The sequence below is a fragment of the Gorilla gorilla genome, chromosome 18 (assembly GCF_029281585.2).
Source record: "Gorilla gorilla gorilla isolate KB3781 chromosome 18, NHGRI_mGorGor1-v2.1_pri, whole genome shotgun sequence".
Lineage (NCBI taxonomy): Eukaryota > Metazoa > Chordata > Mammalia > Primates > Hominidae > Gorilla > Gorilla gorilla.
The window spans coordinates 37,101,290-37,114,648 of NC_073242.2; the positions used below are offsets into that span (position 1 = coordinate 37,101,290).

At 46.7% G+C, this 13,359-nt stretch overlaps 1 protein-coding gene across 1 annotated transcript in view; it reads left to right on the forward strand.

Moving 5' to 3' along the window:
- Positions 1–13,359, forward strand: part of ITGAD (integrin subunit alpha D) — a 43,943-nt gene that overhangs the window by 1,639 nt on the left and 28,945 nt on the right. The window contains exons 2-4 of the mRNA XM_004057557.5: positions 9,164–9,255; positions 10,105–10,210; positions 13,225–13,328. Coding sequence (XP_004057605.2) covers positions 9,164–9,255; positions 10,105–10,210; positions 13,225–13,328 — 302 coding nt within the window. The remainder of the gene's footprint in view (positions 1–9,163; positions 9,256–10,104; positions 10,211–13,224; positions 13,329–13,359) is intronic.

The following is a 13,359-nucleotide window of genomic DNA, read 5'->3' on the forward strand; positions in this document are numbered from 1 at the left end:
GGGAGGTTTTAGAGAAAAAGAGCAAGAAACCCATACATCTCAAACATTTGAAACTAGTGATTTGCACAGAAATAGTGTTGTGGCCTTAATAATTGTGTGGCACACGGACTCCAGGGACTACAGTGGGCTCTTGTCTAAATTCAGGCAACAAGTTGTTATTTTCTATTTTATTTTATTATTATTATTTTTTGAGACAGTCTCACTTTGTCGCCCGGGCTGGAGTGTAGTGGCACGATCTCGGCTCAACGTAACCTCTGTCTCCTGGGTTCAAGTGATCCCTCTGCCTCAGCCTCCCAAGTAGCTGGGAATACAGGGGCGTACCACCATGCCCATTTTTATTTATTTATTTTTGAGACAGAGTCTCGCTCTGTCACCCAGGCTGGAGTGCAGTGGCATGATCTTGGCTCACTGCAACCTCCGCCTCCCAGGTTCAGGTTAAAGCGATTCTCCTGCCTCAGCCTCTGGAGTAGCTGGGATTACAGGCAGGCACCACCATTTCCAGCTAATTTTTGTATTTTTAGTATAGATGGGGTTTCACCATGTTGACTAGGCTGGTCTCGAACTCCTGACCTCATGATCCGCCCTCCTCGGCCTCTGAAAGTGCTGGGATTAGAGGTGTGAGCCACTGTACTTGGCCGACAAGGTGTTATTTTCTGATATTCTTCCTTTGTGTGTTATTGTGTACATTTATTACATTTGCATTTTCAGGGTTGGCTATTGTGTTGCATTAGATCCCCGAATCACAAAATGGATCAATGGCTCAAAAGCATGGAAGTTGTGATTAAAAACTAATCTAATTGCTACAATTTACAATAATGTCATCAAAGTCAATATTGACTTTTAAAAATTGAGCCCAGTGCATGTATAGTATAGACATGCATACTGGAATTAGTGATTGTGAGCCAAAACCCGAAAATATCTAGAAGGTATTATACTCCCTGACAGGTAGATTGTATTGGTTCTGACATGTATTTGTCCCTAGTGTGCTGCCCATTCTGAAACTTTATCAAACAGTTGCATGAACCTCTGAAAGCTTTTGTGTCATTTTCTTATTTATTTATTGAGATGGAGTCTCGCTCTGTTGCCCAGGCTGGAGTGCAGTGGCATCATCTCGGCTCACTGCAACCTTTGCCTCCTGGGTTCAAGTGATTCTCCTGCCTCAGCCTCTTGAGTAGCTGGGATTACAGGCGCGCGCCACCATGCCCAGCTAATTTTTGTATTTTTAGTATAGATGGGGATTTCACCATGTTGGTCAGGCTGGTCTCGAACCCCTGACCTCATGATCTGCCTGCCTCAGGTAAAGCAATAGAGATTTCTTAGAACAACTGCTACATGTAGCTTTCCTATTCAAAATTGATTAGTGTTGTCACCGAATACAGAGGAGACAGCAAAACTACAGTGACATAAATCAAAGGTGCTTTTTAAAGTAGCAAAAGTAGGTACAAGTCACATAATTTCCAAGAAGCTTGTAGAAACGGCAGTAGAGTTCATACCTGTATTGAAAGGTTGCTTTTGGCTGCAAATAATAGAAAAAAAAACAAAAGCATGTAAGAGCAGGCAGAAGACCTTTACTCTGCAAGAGGTTCAGGTGCAGGTTAGTGTTTAATGCAGAGTCTCAGCATTGACAGATTCTTTCTGATCTTCCGATTGATCGTCCTTGGGGGGGCGGTTTAGTTCTTTCCCACTGACTAGGACTGGGTCAAATTCCATCCCCTTGGTTGCATGCAGTGCTGAGAAGGTGAGCATGTGCTTTTCACAGGCTTAATAAAAAGAGGTAGCTCCAGCCAGGTGCAGTGACTTATGCCTATAATCTCAGCACTTTGGGAGGCCGAGGTGGGTGGGTCACCTGAGGTCAGGAGATTGAGACCAGCCTGACCAACATGGCAAAACTCTGTCTCTACCAAAAATACAAAAATTAGCTGGGCATGGTGGCGGGTGCCTGTAATCCCAGCTACTTGGGAGGCTGAGGCAGGAGAATCGCTTGAACCTGAGAGGTGGAAGTTACAGTGAGCTGAGGTCATACCACTGCACTCTAGCCTGGGGGACAGAGTGGAACTCTGTCTCAAAAAAAAAAAAAAAAAAGAAAAAAAAAAAAAGGAGGGGTAGCTCCGCCAGCCAGGAAGGTGGCAGCACTGGTGGCTGTTGGATAGGCTACCTACAGTGTCTGGCAAATACTATGCTTGAAGACTATGCTGTGAGCAAGATTCCTTTGTGAAGGAACAGCTTGGACATTGTGTATGTCAGAGGTATACAGCAGAATAGCAGTGACTAACGCTTGTGTGGGAGAGCAAGCATGTCACCTCATACTTGGAATAAGTCACTGCCATACAAAGTCTGAATCAGCTTTCGTCTTTGTGCAACGCATGTATGTGGGAGCTTTTCAGCTGCTGAAACCTCTAGCGACAGAAAAGGAGGTTTTGTTGTTCGTTTGTAATTAATGTTAATCCTATGAGTGGTGGGAGAGATAGTGAGGTAGGAGATCAGCAGGACTTGTTTTCTGGTCACAACCCAGCTAATCAGAACATGATCTGGTCAAGATGGGATGCACTAAAAAAACAGCCCAAACCAGCAGATGGCCAGGAAAGCAAACTCTCATTACCCTCGCCACTTATTAGCATAAAGACACTCCTACCGGTGCCATGACAGTTTACAAATGCCATGGCAACACACCATAGCAACGGTCAGCAAGTTACTTCATATGGTTCTGGAAACTCCCCACACCTTTTCCAGAAAGTTCTGAATAACCCACCCCTTAATTTGCATGTAATTAAAAGTCAGTATAAGTACAGTTAGCCAACAGCCCACTGGCTGCTACTGTGGGCTCACTGCCTATGGGTTGTCCTGCTCTGCAAGGAACAGCCACCTTGCTGCCACTGCTGCTTCAATAAACCTGCCTTCTTCCACCACAGGCTCGCTCTTCAGTTCTTTCCTGAGCAAAGCTAAGAACCCTCCCGGGCTAAGCCCCAATTTTGGAGCTTGCCTGCCCTGCATCAGTAGAATGGGCTAACTACTTATGGTGCACTCAGGCTAAAGAGGCTGATGCTTGCAGGGCAGTATTCACAGAGCACACGGTAGTTCGCAGGATGCCTCTCACCCTTGACTCAGTGCTTAAGAAAGGAGGGAAAATGGTGAACATGATCAAATCATGGCCATTGCCTATTCATCTTTTCAGTGTTGTATGGAGAAATAGGCAAGTAGGAGATTGCTTTTCACATAAATGTCAAAGAGAAAGATAGTTAATTGGAACTTAAAAAAATTAATTGTGATAAAATATACATAACATAAAATTTACCATCTTAACCATTTTTAAGTATAGCCAATCTCAAGAGCTCTTTCTATCGTGTAAAACTGAAACCCTATACCCATTAAACAACTCCCAATTCTCCTCTTTCCCTAACTCCTGGCAACCACAATTCTTTCTGTCTCTATGAATTTGCCTGCTTTGGCATGTCATAGAAATAGACTCATAAAAAACAGCGTTTGTCTTTTTGCGACTGGCATATTTTGCTTAGCATAATGTCCTCAAGGTTCACCCATGTGGTAGCATGTGTCAGAATTCCCCTCCTTTTGAAGGCTGAATAATATTCCATTGTATGTATATACCACGTTTTGTTTATCCATTTGCCCATCAATGGGCATTTGGGTTGCTTTTTTTGGCTCTCGTGAATGATGAATATGGGCACACAAATATCTCTTCAAGACCATGCTTTCAATTCTCTTGGGTATACACCCAGAAGTGGAATTGCTGAATCATATGGTAATTTTTTTTTTTTTGAGACAGAATCTTGCTCTGTTGCCCAGGCTGGAGTGCAGTGGCACAATCAGAGCTCAGCACAGCCTTGGTCTTCTGGGCTCAAGCGATCCTCTTGCTTCAGCCTTCTGAGCTTCTGGGACTAAAGGTGTGTGCCATCATGCCTGGTTAATGTTTTAAAAATGTTGCCAGGCATGGTGGCTCGTGCTTGTAATCCTAGCACTTTGGGAAGCTGAGGCAGGTGGATCCCCTGAGGTCAGGAGTTTGAGACCAGCCTTGCCAACATGGTGAAATCCCGCCTGTACTAAAAATACAGGGTGTGGTGGCATGTGCCTGTAGTTCCAGCTACAGGCAGGAGAATTGCTGGAACCTGGGTGGCAGAGGCTGCAGTGAGCCGAGATTGCACCACTGCACTCCAGCCTGAGTGACAGAGTGAGACTCTTGTCTCAAAAAAAAAAAAAAAATTGTAGAGATGGTGTCTCACTGTGTTGCCCAGGCTGGTCTTGAACTCCTGCCCTAAAGTGATCCTCCTGCTTCTGCCTCCCAAAGTGCTGGGATTACAGGCATGAGCCACCATGCCTGGCCTAGCTAAATTGTCTTTAATGTTGCATGTCTGCAAAAAACATCTATAAAGCTAGAAAAGTTGAGCATCCAACTTTTTATGATTTAACTCTCATGACCTGGCAATTTTTGCAGCAAGGAGCCTGGGCTGGTGGTTTTAGGAGAACTGAGTGAAAAAAAGAAATACATTAACTAGATTGGATGCAAAGTGCCTGCTGGTCATGGGTGTTTTCTGCTGGCCCCTGTTCATCTGTGCCTGTTAGCCCACCCATGGGTGAGTGGGGCAAAGTGGCCAAACTGATTCTTAAGAGAGGCATACATACAGAATCCAAGTTAGTCATGATTTCGTTTCTAGTCTGAGTGAATGTGTGTCCAGAATATTTTATAAACTTTATCAGCTCAGAGGGGAAAACCTGTCTCCACACTACGTGGTTTATACAAAGCTGTCAGGAATTCAGCATGATGAAGAAATGCACAAAACAAGTGTGAACAGATAAGTAAAAGGATCTACTGAAAATCTTCAGGGTAGTATATTGTGTGACATGACTGAGAATTTGAAGTCAACATCTGTATTTGTGCCCTCTGGACAAGGGTATTATCCCTGATGATATAAAAATTAATTTTGGGCTGGGTGTGGTGGCTCATGCCTGTAATCCCAGCACTTTGGGAGGCTGAGGAGGGCGAATCGACTGACGTCAGGAGTTGGAGGCCAGCCTGTATCAACTAATAATACAAAAAAATTAGCTGGACGTGGTGGCGTGCACCTGTAATCCCAACTACTCGGGAGGCTGAGGTGGGAGAATTGCTTGAACTCGGGAGGCCGAGGTTGCAGTGAGTCGCACCACTGCACTCTAGCCTGGGCGACAGAGTGAGACTCCGTCTCAAAAAAAAACAAAATTAATTTCGAGGCCAGGTGCAGTGGCTCCAGGTGCGGTGGTTCATACCTGTAATTCCAGTGCTTTAGGAGGCCAGAGGATTGCTTGAACCCAAGAGTTCGAGATCAACCTGGGCAACATAGTGAGACTCCATCTGTAGAAAACAAACAAACAAACAAACGACAACAAAAAAAAAACCAGAGGTGGGAGGATCACTTGAGCCCAGGAGTTCGAGGCTGCAGTGAGCTATGGTCACGCCACTGCCCTCTAGCTTGGGCAACAGTGCCAGACTCTGTCTCATAACAACAACAACAACAAAAATTAATTCTACTTTAACTGTCAGTTTCATGATATCCTTCTGTTAAGAAAAACCTTTTCTATCTGATGAACTATTGGCTAGGTTTTCTTTCTCTCTGCTTTTGACTAATGCATTTAATTACTTTCATTTGCAAACTCTATCCTTCTCATCAACTTTGTATTTTAGATGTGTCTATTGACAGCCTGGATTCCCTCAGCGATCATTATGATGATCAAAGTAGATGAATAGGTAAAATTCAATGCAAATATTCCAGGGCATCTAATCCATACCCCAAATGGAAAAGGGGAGAATTGGAAGCCAGCAATTTGAACACATTACTGTGGATGTATTTTTCTCATGCAGGAGGAAAAAGTGATTTGGAGAGAGAGAATTATGAATGCATGTGAAGAATAAAGCCAAATTTCCTGGGAGGAGGGGAAGACCAGGAGAAACAAAACCAAATCCTGGCTGTGGCCTCTAAGGCATGGGGACCTGGAGTTGTGCTCTCCAGGCAGACACAGCTCATTCTGGAGAAAGGCTGCAAAAATATTCTCCTTCACATTGATTTGAAAACAATTATTAAATTCTTGTTTTCTTATTTATCTAAGTGTAACTTTTTAAAACTTACTGAGAGAAGACGGGCAGGTGGCTCACTGCTGTAATCCAGTATTTTGGGAAGTCAAGGCAGGTGGATCACCTATGGTCAGGAGTTTGAAACCAGCCTGGCCAATATGGCAAAACCCCGTCTCTACTAAAAATAACAAAAATTAGTCAGGCATGGTGGTGTGTGCCTGTAATCCCAGCTACTCGGGAGGCTGAGACAGGAGAATCACTTGAACCTGGGAGGCAGAGGTTGCAATGAGCTGAGATTGCACCACTGCACTCCAGCCTGGGCGACAGAGCAGGACTCCATCTCAAAATAAAAATTAATTAATTAATTAATTAATTAAAAATTTACTGAGAGCTGGTGGTTCCTTTAAGGGTGGAGCCGCCATCAAGTCCCTAGAGGATGCCCTGAATTTGGGGGCATCAGCTTCAGCTGCTGTGGACTCTGAGCCTTGGCAGCTCCAGCTCCAGGCCTGGGAGAAAGATGATTTCCTGGCAGCGTGCGGTGATTGTGAGCATTTGACTACCTTACTGTATTTTGCCCTTATCATTGCTCTCCAAACATGAGCGGAAAACAAAAAATTTTGCTGAGACAAGTGATAATACGAGTTAGGGAAAGTTGGAGAATTTTATAGTTGCTGATATCAGCAAATCGTGAGTTTCAAGCACTACTTACAGAAGGAAGTCCAAAATTAAAGGGGATATAGAAATGTGTAAAAGATGAGGTGTGGTGAAGATGGAGAAAATGAAGAGCTCTTTAAATTTCTGAATTATGAAGAATCACCAACAAATTATTTTGTGGTTCGAAATACAGGGAGAAGTTCACAGATCCACAGAACTGATGACAGGGTGCTGCCAGCCACAAACCTTTCAGCACAAGAGGGAGAAGGCTGCCGCTCCACTTTGCCTGGGCAGTCTTTGTAAGGCAGTAGATAAGTCAGCCTCGAAGTTAGCAATCACAGCCCTCGGCTCGGTTTCCTGCAAGGGCATCGTTAATGCATCACAATTAATTTCTTCTGTCCATTAAATGTCAGCTCTCAAGTAAATTGATGTAAAATTTTTGTATAGAAAACTATTTCATATTATTTGCACTTGATGTTTAATTACATTTTAAATGTTTTGTTTGTTTCATTTTGTTGTTTTTGAGACAGAGTCTTGCTCTGTTGCCCACGCTGGAATGCAGTGGTGTGATCTTGACTCACTGCAACCTCTGCCTCCTGGGTTCAAGCGATTCTCCTGCCTCAGCTTCCTGAGTAGCTGGGATTACAGGTGTGCACCACCATGCCTGGCTAATCTTTGTATTTTTAGTAGAGATGGGGTTTCACAATGTTGGCCAGGCTGGTCCTGAACTCCTGACCTCAAGCTATACACCTGCCTCAGCCTCCCAAAGTGCTGGAATTACAGACATAAGCCACTGTGCCCAGCCAAATGTTTTAAATAATTGTCACATATATATACAAAATAATTTATGTTATAGGTAGGGATCTTGTTTATATTTTAACCTTCAAAGTATATTCCTAAGCTTTTTATTTATTTTTTATTTTTTGAGACAGTCTTGCTCTGTCGCCCAGGCTGGAGTGCAGTGGTGCAATCTCGACTCACTGCAACCTCCACCTTCTGGGTTCAAGCGATTCTCCTGCCTCAGCCTCCTGAGTAGCTGGGATTACAGGTGTGCACCACCATGCCCAGCTAATTTTTGTATTTTTAGTAGAGACGGGGTTTCACCATATTGGTCAGAGCTGGTCTCAAACTCCTGACCTCAGGTGATCCATCCACCTCAGCCTCTCAAAGTGCTGGGATTACAGGTGTGAGCCACTGCGCCTGGCCTATTCCTAGCCTTTTATATATAGACCTTTTTTTTTTCACATTTTAAAGGAAATTTTATGTTTAATCATGGGATATTTCAAACATACAGAAAAATCACAGAAAATAAATAACAACCACTCATTTATCTTCTCCCCAACCCCATGTAATAAATGTTAAAATATTGTGTTAAATGCTAAATTTAACACATGCTAAAGGTTCCTGGCTGGATGTGGTGGCTCACGCCTGTAATCCCAGTACTTTGGGAGGAGGAGGTGGGAGGATTGCTTGAGTCCAGGAGCTCGAGACCAGCATGGGCAACATAGTGCGATCTCATCTCTACAAAAAACAAAAAAATTAGCTGGGCATGGTGGTGTGCATCTGTAATCCCAGTGACTGGGAGGCTGAGGTGGGAGAATTGCTTGAGTCTGGGAATTTGAGGCTGCAGTGAGCCCTGATCATGCCACTGCATTTCAGCGTGGGCGACATAGCAAAACTTGTCAAAAAAAAAAAAGTTTCCTCTCTGCCCCACCATAGACAACCACTCTTCTGATTTCTATCTTCGTAGATGAATTTTGCCCATTCTCTAACTTGTATATGAAAGGAACCAGACATTAGGCATTCTGGTGTCTGGTTTCTTTCACTTAAGATAAAATTGAGTTAACCTGTGTTGTTGTACAGAACTGCAGTTTGTTCTTTGTTATTTATTGTAAAGACAGGGTCTGGCTATGTTGCCCAGGCTGGTCTCAAACTGTTGGCCTCAAGCAATCCACCTGCCAAGCTCTGGGACCACACGCATGAGCCACAGCATCTGATCTGTAGTTTGATCTTATTTCTTGCTGAGTAGTAGCCCATGGCATGACTTTATTATTTTGGGTGTCCATTCTCCTCTGGAGGGGCTCTGCTTTTTGAAACCACACCCTGGCCTAGCTCCCCTTCTCCCTGCCTCCCTCCTGGCTCACATCCACATGCCAAGGCCTCTGCAGCCATTCTGCTTCCTGTCCTTCCACTCCTGTGGGACCTCAGAGAGCTACGGGGCTCCCTGGGTACCAACTGGCACCTGAGGCCTGGGGGAGGGTGGTCTTCTGGGAGAAGGAAGCCAGGTCCCTGCAGGTGGTGGAGGGGGACAGAATGAGGGTTTTTCCCCAGGGTGTTGTTGGCCCCTGCCCCCACTTCTGTTCCATAATTAACCACGGCCCTCCTACCCACTGTGCCCCTCCTCCTGCTGCGTGGAGGCCCTGAATCATTATTTTAACTACCCCCTGGGAGGGTGAGCACCTTCTGTGCTCTGTCCCCAACCTTCCACTTCCCCTCAACGTGCTGCTCAGGGATGACCTTCAGCACTGTGCTTCTTCTGAGTGGTAAGTGGGGCCAGGGGGCTGGGGAGAAGCTTGGAGGAGTTCTGAGGGGACTCCATCTGGGAGGGCAGGCTGGGGGCTGGTGGTCGGCTCCAACCACTCTTATGAGGAGCTGAGGCAGGGGAGTGCTTCATGTGCGAGTGGTCTGGAGTCAGTAGAGTGTGACCTGAATGAAGAGGGGCTCAGGGGCTGTGCTCAGGTGGCGACTAAGCTACCTCTCCAGCTGGCTATGTTGTCCCAGGCTTCCCCGCTCCCACTCATGGAGTCCCTGGTGTGGGTGAGAGAGGTCTCCCCAGCCTCCCCCGGGAGTGGAAGGCCACAGAAGCCACCAGGGAGGGGGAAAGGTTGGACATCACCTCCCTGGGCCTGTTTCCCCCAAGTCCTGACTGCACGTAGGGAAGAGTCCCCCTGCTGAAAACTGCATCAGAGTCACATTCACGTGCCATCAAAAATCAGGCTTGGCTGGGTGCGGTGGCTCACGCCTGTAATCCCAGCACTTTGGGAGGCCGAGATGGGCAGATCCCCTGAGGTCAGGAGTTTGTGACCAGCCTGGCCAACATGGTGAAACCCCATCTTTACCAAAAATATAAAAATTAGCCGGGCATGGTGGCGTGCACTTGTAATCCCAGCTACTTGGGAAGCTGAGGCAAGAGAATCGCTTGAACCCAGGAGATGGAAGTTGCAGTGAGCCGAGATCGTGCCGTTGCACTCCAGCCTCAGCAACAGAGCAAGACTCCATCTCAAAAAAAAAAAAAAAAAAAAAAGAAAGAAAGAAAGAAAAAGAGACTGGGAGGTCCTAGGGATTGGGGCTTCTTTAACTCCCGGCCTCCCCGCCCGCCAAATATTCCTCAGTCCTGGCTTCTTATCATGGATTCAACCTGGATGTGGAGGAGCCTACGATCTTCCAGGAGGATGCAGGCGGCTTTGGGCAGAGCGTGGTGCAGTTCGGTGGATCTCGGTAGGCCCCACTCACCCTCCTTCCCCAACCTCCACTACATCAAGTCCTGTGGATGGGTACACGTGGGTTACCCCAGGGAGGTGTCCTGGAGGAAGGGCAGCAGGGGTGAGAAGTCTTTCCTTGGCTCTTTGGAGGCCCTGACATCAGCACCTATTATTCTCAGTCCCAGGAAAGGCCACAAAACTCTAGACAAGACCGTACCTTACCTCGGGAGGGAAGCCTTGAACCTGCCTTCCAGGCAGGGCCCACTTCTTGGGGCCAGTATGGTCACACAGGGCCCACACTCATTAACTTTGGAGTTTAATGTTCTGCCCTTGACCTCTTGAAATTCCTGATTATTTTTATTTTTATTTTTACTCCAGCTCTGTTACCCAGGCTGGAGTGCAGTGGTGCAATCACAGCTTACTGCAGCCTCAAACTCTCGGGCACAAGTGATCCTCTCACCTCAGCCTCCTGAATAGCTGGGACCACAGGTGCATGCCATCATGACTGTTTTTTGTTTTGTTTTGTTTTACTTTTTACAGAGATGGAGTCTTGCTATGTTGTCCAGACTGGCTGAACTCCTGGGCTCAAGCAATCCTCCTGCCTTGGCCTCCCAAAGTGCTGGGATTACAGGTGTGAGCCACCCTGTCTTGCCAATTCTTAAAAATTTTATCTGTGCATTTGTGTTTTGCAAGTAAAGAATGACGGCAGGGCTGGGCACCATGGCTCACGCCTATAATCCCAGCGCTTTGGGAGGCCGAGGCGGGCAGATCATCTGAGGCCAGGAGTTTGAGACCAGTTTGGCCAACACAGCAAAACCCCGTCTCTACTAAAAATGCAAAAAAAAATTAGCCGGGCATGGTGGCGGGCATCTGTAATCCCAGCTACTTGGGAGGCTGAGGCAGGAGAATCGCTTGAACCTGGGAGGTGGAGGTTGCAGTGAGCCGAGATCGTGCCACTTCACTCCAGCCTAGGTGACAGAGTGAGACTCCGTCAAAAAAAAAAAGTCATGGGAGAAGGGAGATGCACTGGGGGTTTGGAGCCTTAGCTCAGCAGCAGCCCCACCTCCCACCGCCTCCTGAAGGGTGGTGAAGGGGTATCAGCTGCTGGCTCCCCCACCCATGTAGGAGCAATGACCGCTGCTACCTTCTGCCCCTGGCATGAGCTGGGTAAAGTCAGTCAGGGGCGCTCACCCTGGGAGTACCCCGAGGGAGTGGGACACTACATAGCAAATTAAAAACACCAGGACAGGTTGAGGAAGAGAGCAGAAGAAAGGTAAGAGCCCCCCAACCCCAAGAGACCCCACAGTTTTATTTCAAATTGGGACCCACAAATTATGAACCTGCCCCCACTTCCAGGAGCTCACATTCTCCTGTCCCAAAGAGTTCAAGTCACAATGTGACACAGGTGTCACCAAGGTCTGGGGGGCGCAGGCAGGGAGAGAGCAGACCCAGGAGGGCTCCACGGAGGAAGTGGTGCTGGCAGTGAGCCCCAGTGGACAGGAAGGCTCAGTTGGTCACGAGGAGCTATAAGAGGTCACCGAGCTCCAACCGCGCACCCCTCTCCCTTCCTCATGTGACTGGCAGTCTGGGGGGATGGAAGCAAGCACCAGGCACCAGGGTTTTGTTTTTCTTTATTTGGAAATGTGGTCAACTGAGGTGCACAAATCTGAAAGACCCAATCTGATAAAGGATACACATGTGCGTGCCTGGGTGAGCCCCACCTAGGTCAGCTGCTCCTGTGTAAAATCCCACAGGCACAGGGCTGCCGTGGACCCCTTCTCATCACCCAACATCCCCAGAGAACCCCTGGTCAGACTTCTGTCACCATCAGTTTTTCAGGCCACATTTAAAAATAAGAATACATTGGCTGATTGCAGTGGCTCATGCCTATAATCCTAGCACTTTGGGAGGCTGAGGCGGGTGGATCACCTAAGGTCAAGAGTTCGAGACCAGCCTGACCAATATGGTGAAACCCCGTCTCTACTAAAAAATACAAAAATTAGCCTGGCGTGATGGCAGGTGCCTGTAATCCCAGATAGCTGGGTGACTGAAACAGGAGATTTGCTTGAACCTGGGAGGTGGAGGTTGCAGTGAGCTGAGATCACGCCATTGCACTCCAACCTGGGTGACAGAGTGAAACTCTGTCTCAAAAAACATATGGGTTGATGGGTTACACTAAAGTTTTGCTCATCGTTTGTATCAGCAGGTTCCGAACTGCTACCTCTCTAGCCAATGCTCAGATTTTCTTCACAAAGCCTTAGGCATCCCCTGAATCATGATGCACAGGGATTGTAGCTTTCCGTAAAGGAGCGGCACCTAGAAGGAACCCTCACATGGCCATTTAATGAAGCCTTGCTTGGCGCATTAAAATACACCAGTATCTGTCTGCTTTTCTCACCGGGGTGAGGAGATTGTGGGTAGTGAGAAAACATTTCCAAAATTAAAAAACTTTCCCACTCAGGGAGTTTTGCAAATAAACCCTTGACTCTACATAACTATAGATATAGTTATGGATCCTAGTACACTGCTTTACATTGGCCAATTGAAATTGCTTATACAATATTTAAATTGGTCCAATGAATTACAGAATCAACTATTTGTTTTGAAAGCACATGTCTTCAGGAAATTGTTCCAATTAACTTGAGATGATCTTATTTCTTGGGTGGCTCAAAATAATGGCAACTCAGAAACGCAATGCGCTTACCCATGATTGGGAAATGCCATTTTGGTCTTTAAATAGGTTTTTTTTTTTTTTTTTTTTTTGGTGAATGTTAAAAAAAAATTTCTAAACATAAATACACACATATGTATGTATGCACACTCAAAACCAAATAAACCCCAGCATGGCCCCTGGGCATCTGTGAGTTACACTTGGGCCCTGATTTCTGAATATTCTGCCAAGTGGCAAATGCCAGGAATTTCCCCCACAGAGTCTCGCTTCCCCATGGAGGGACACTTCCTCACCCCCAAGTGCCCGCTGCTCCCACCCCTCCTGTGGCTGCAGTGACATGGCCATGGTTGTGTCTCCAGACTCGTGGTGGGAGCACCCCTGGAGGTGGTGGCGGCCAACCAGACGGGACGGCTGTATGACTGCGCAGCTGCCACCGGCATGTGCCAGCCCATCCCGCTGCACAGTGAGTTACCACCTGGGAATTGGGCCCCTCA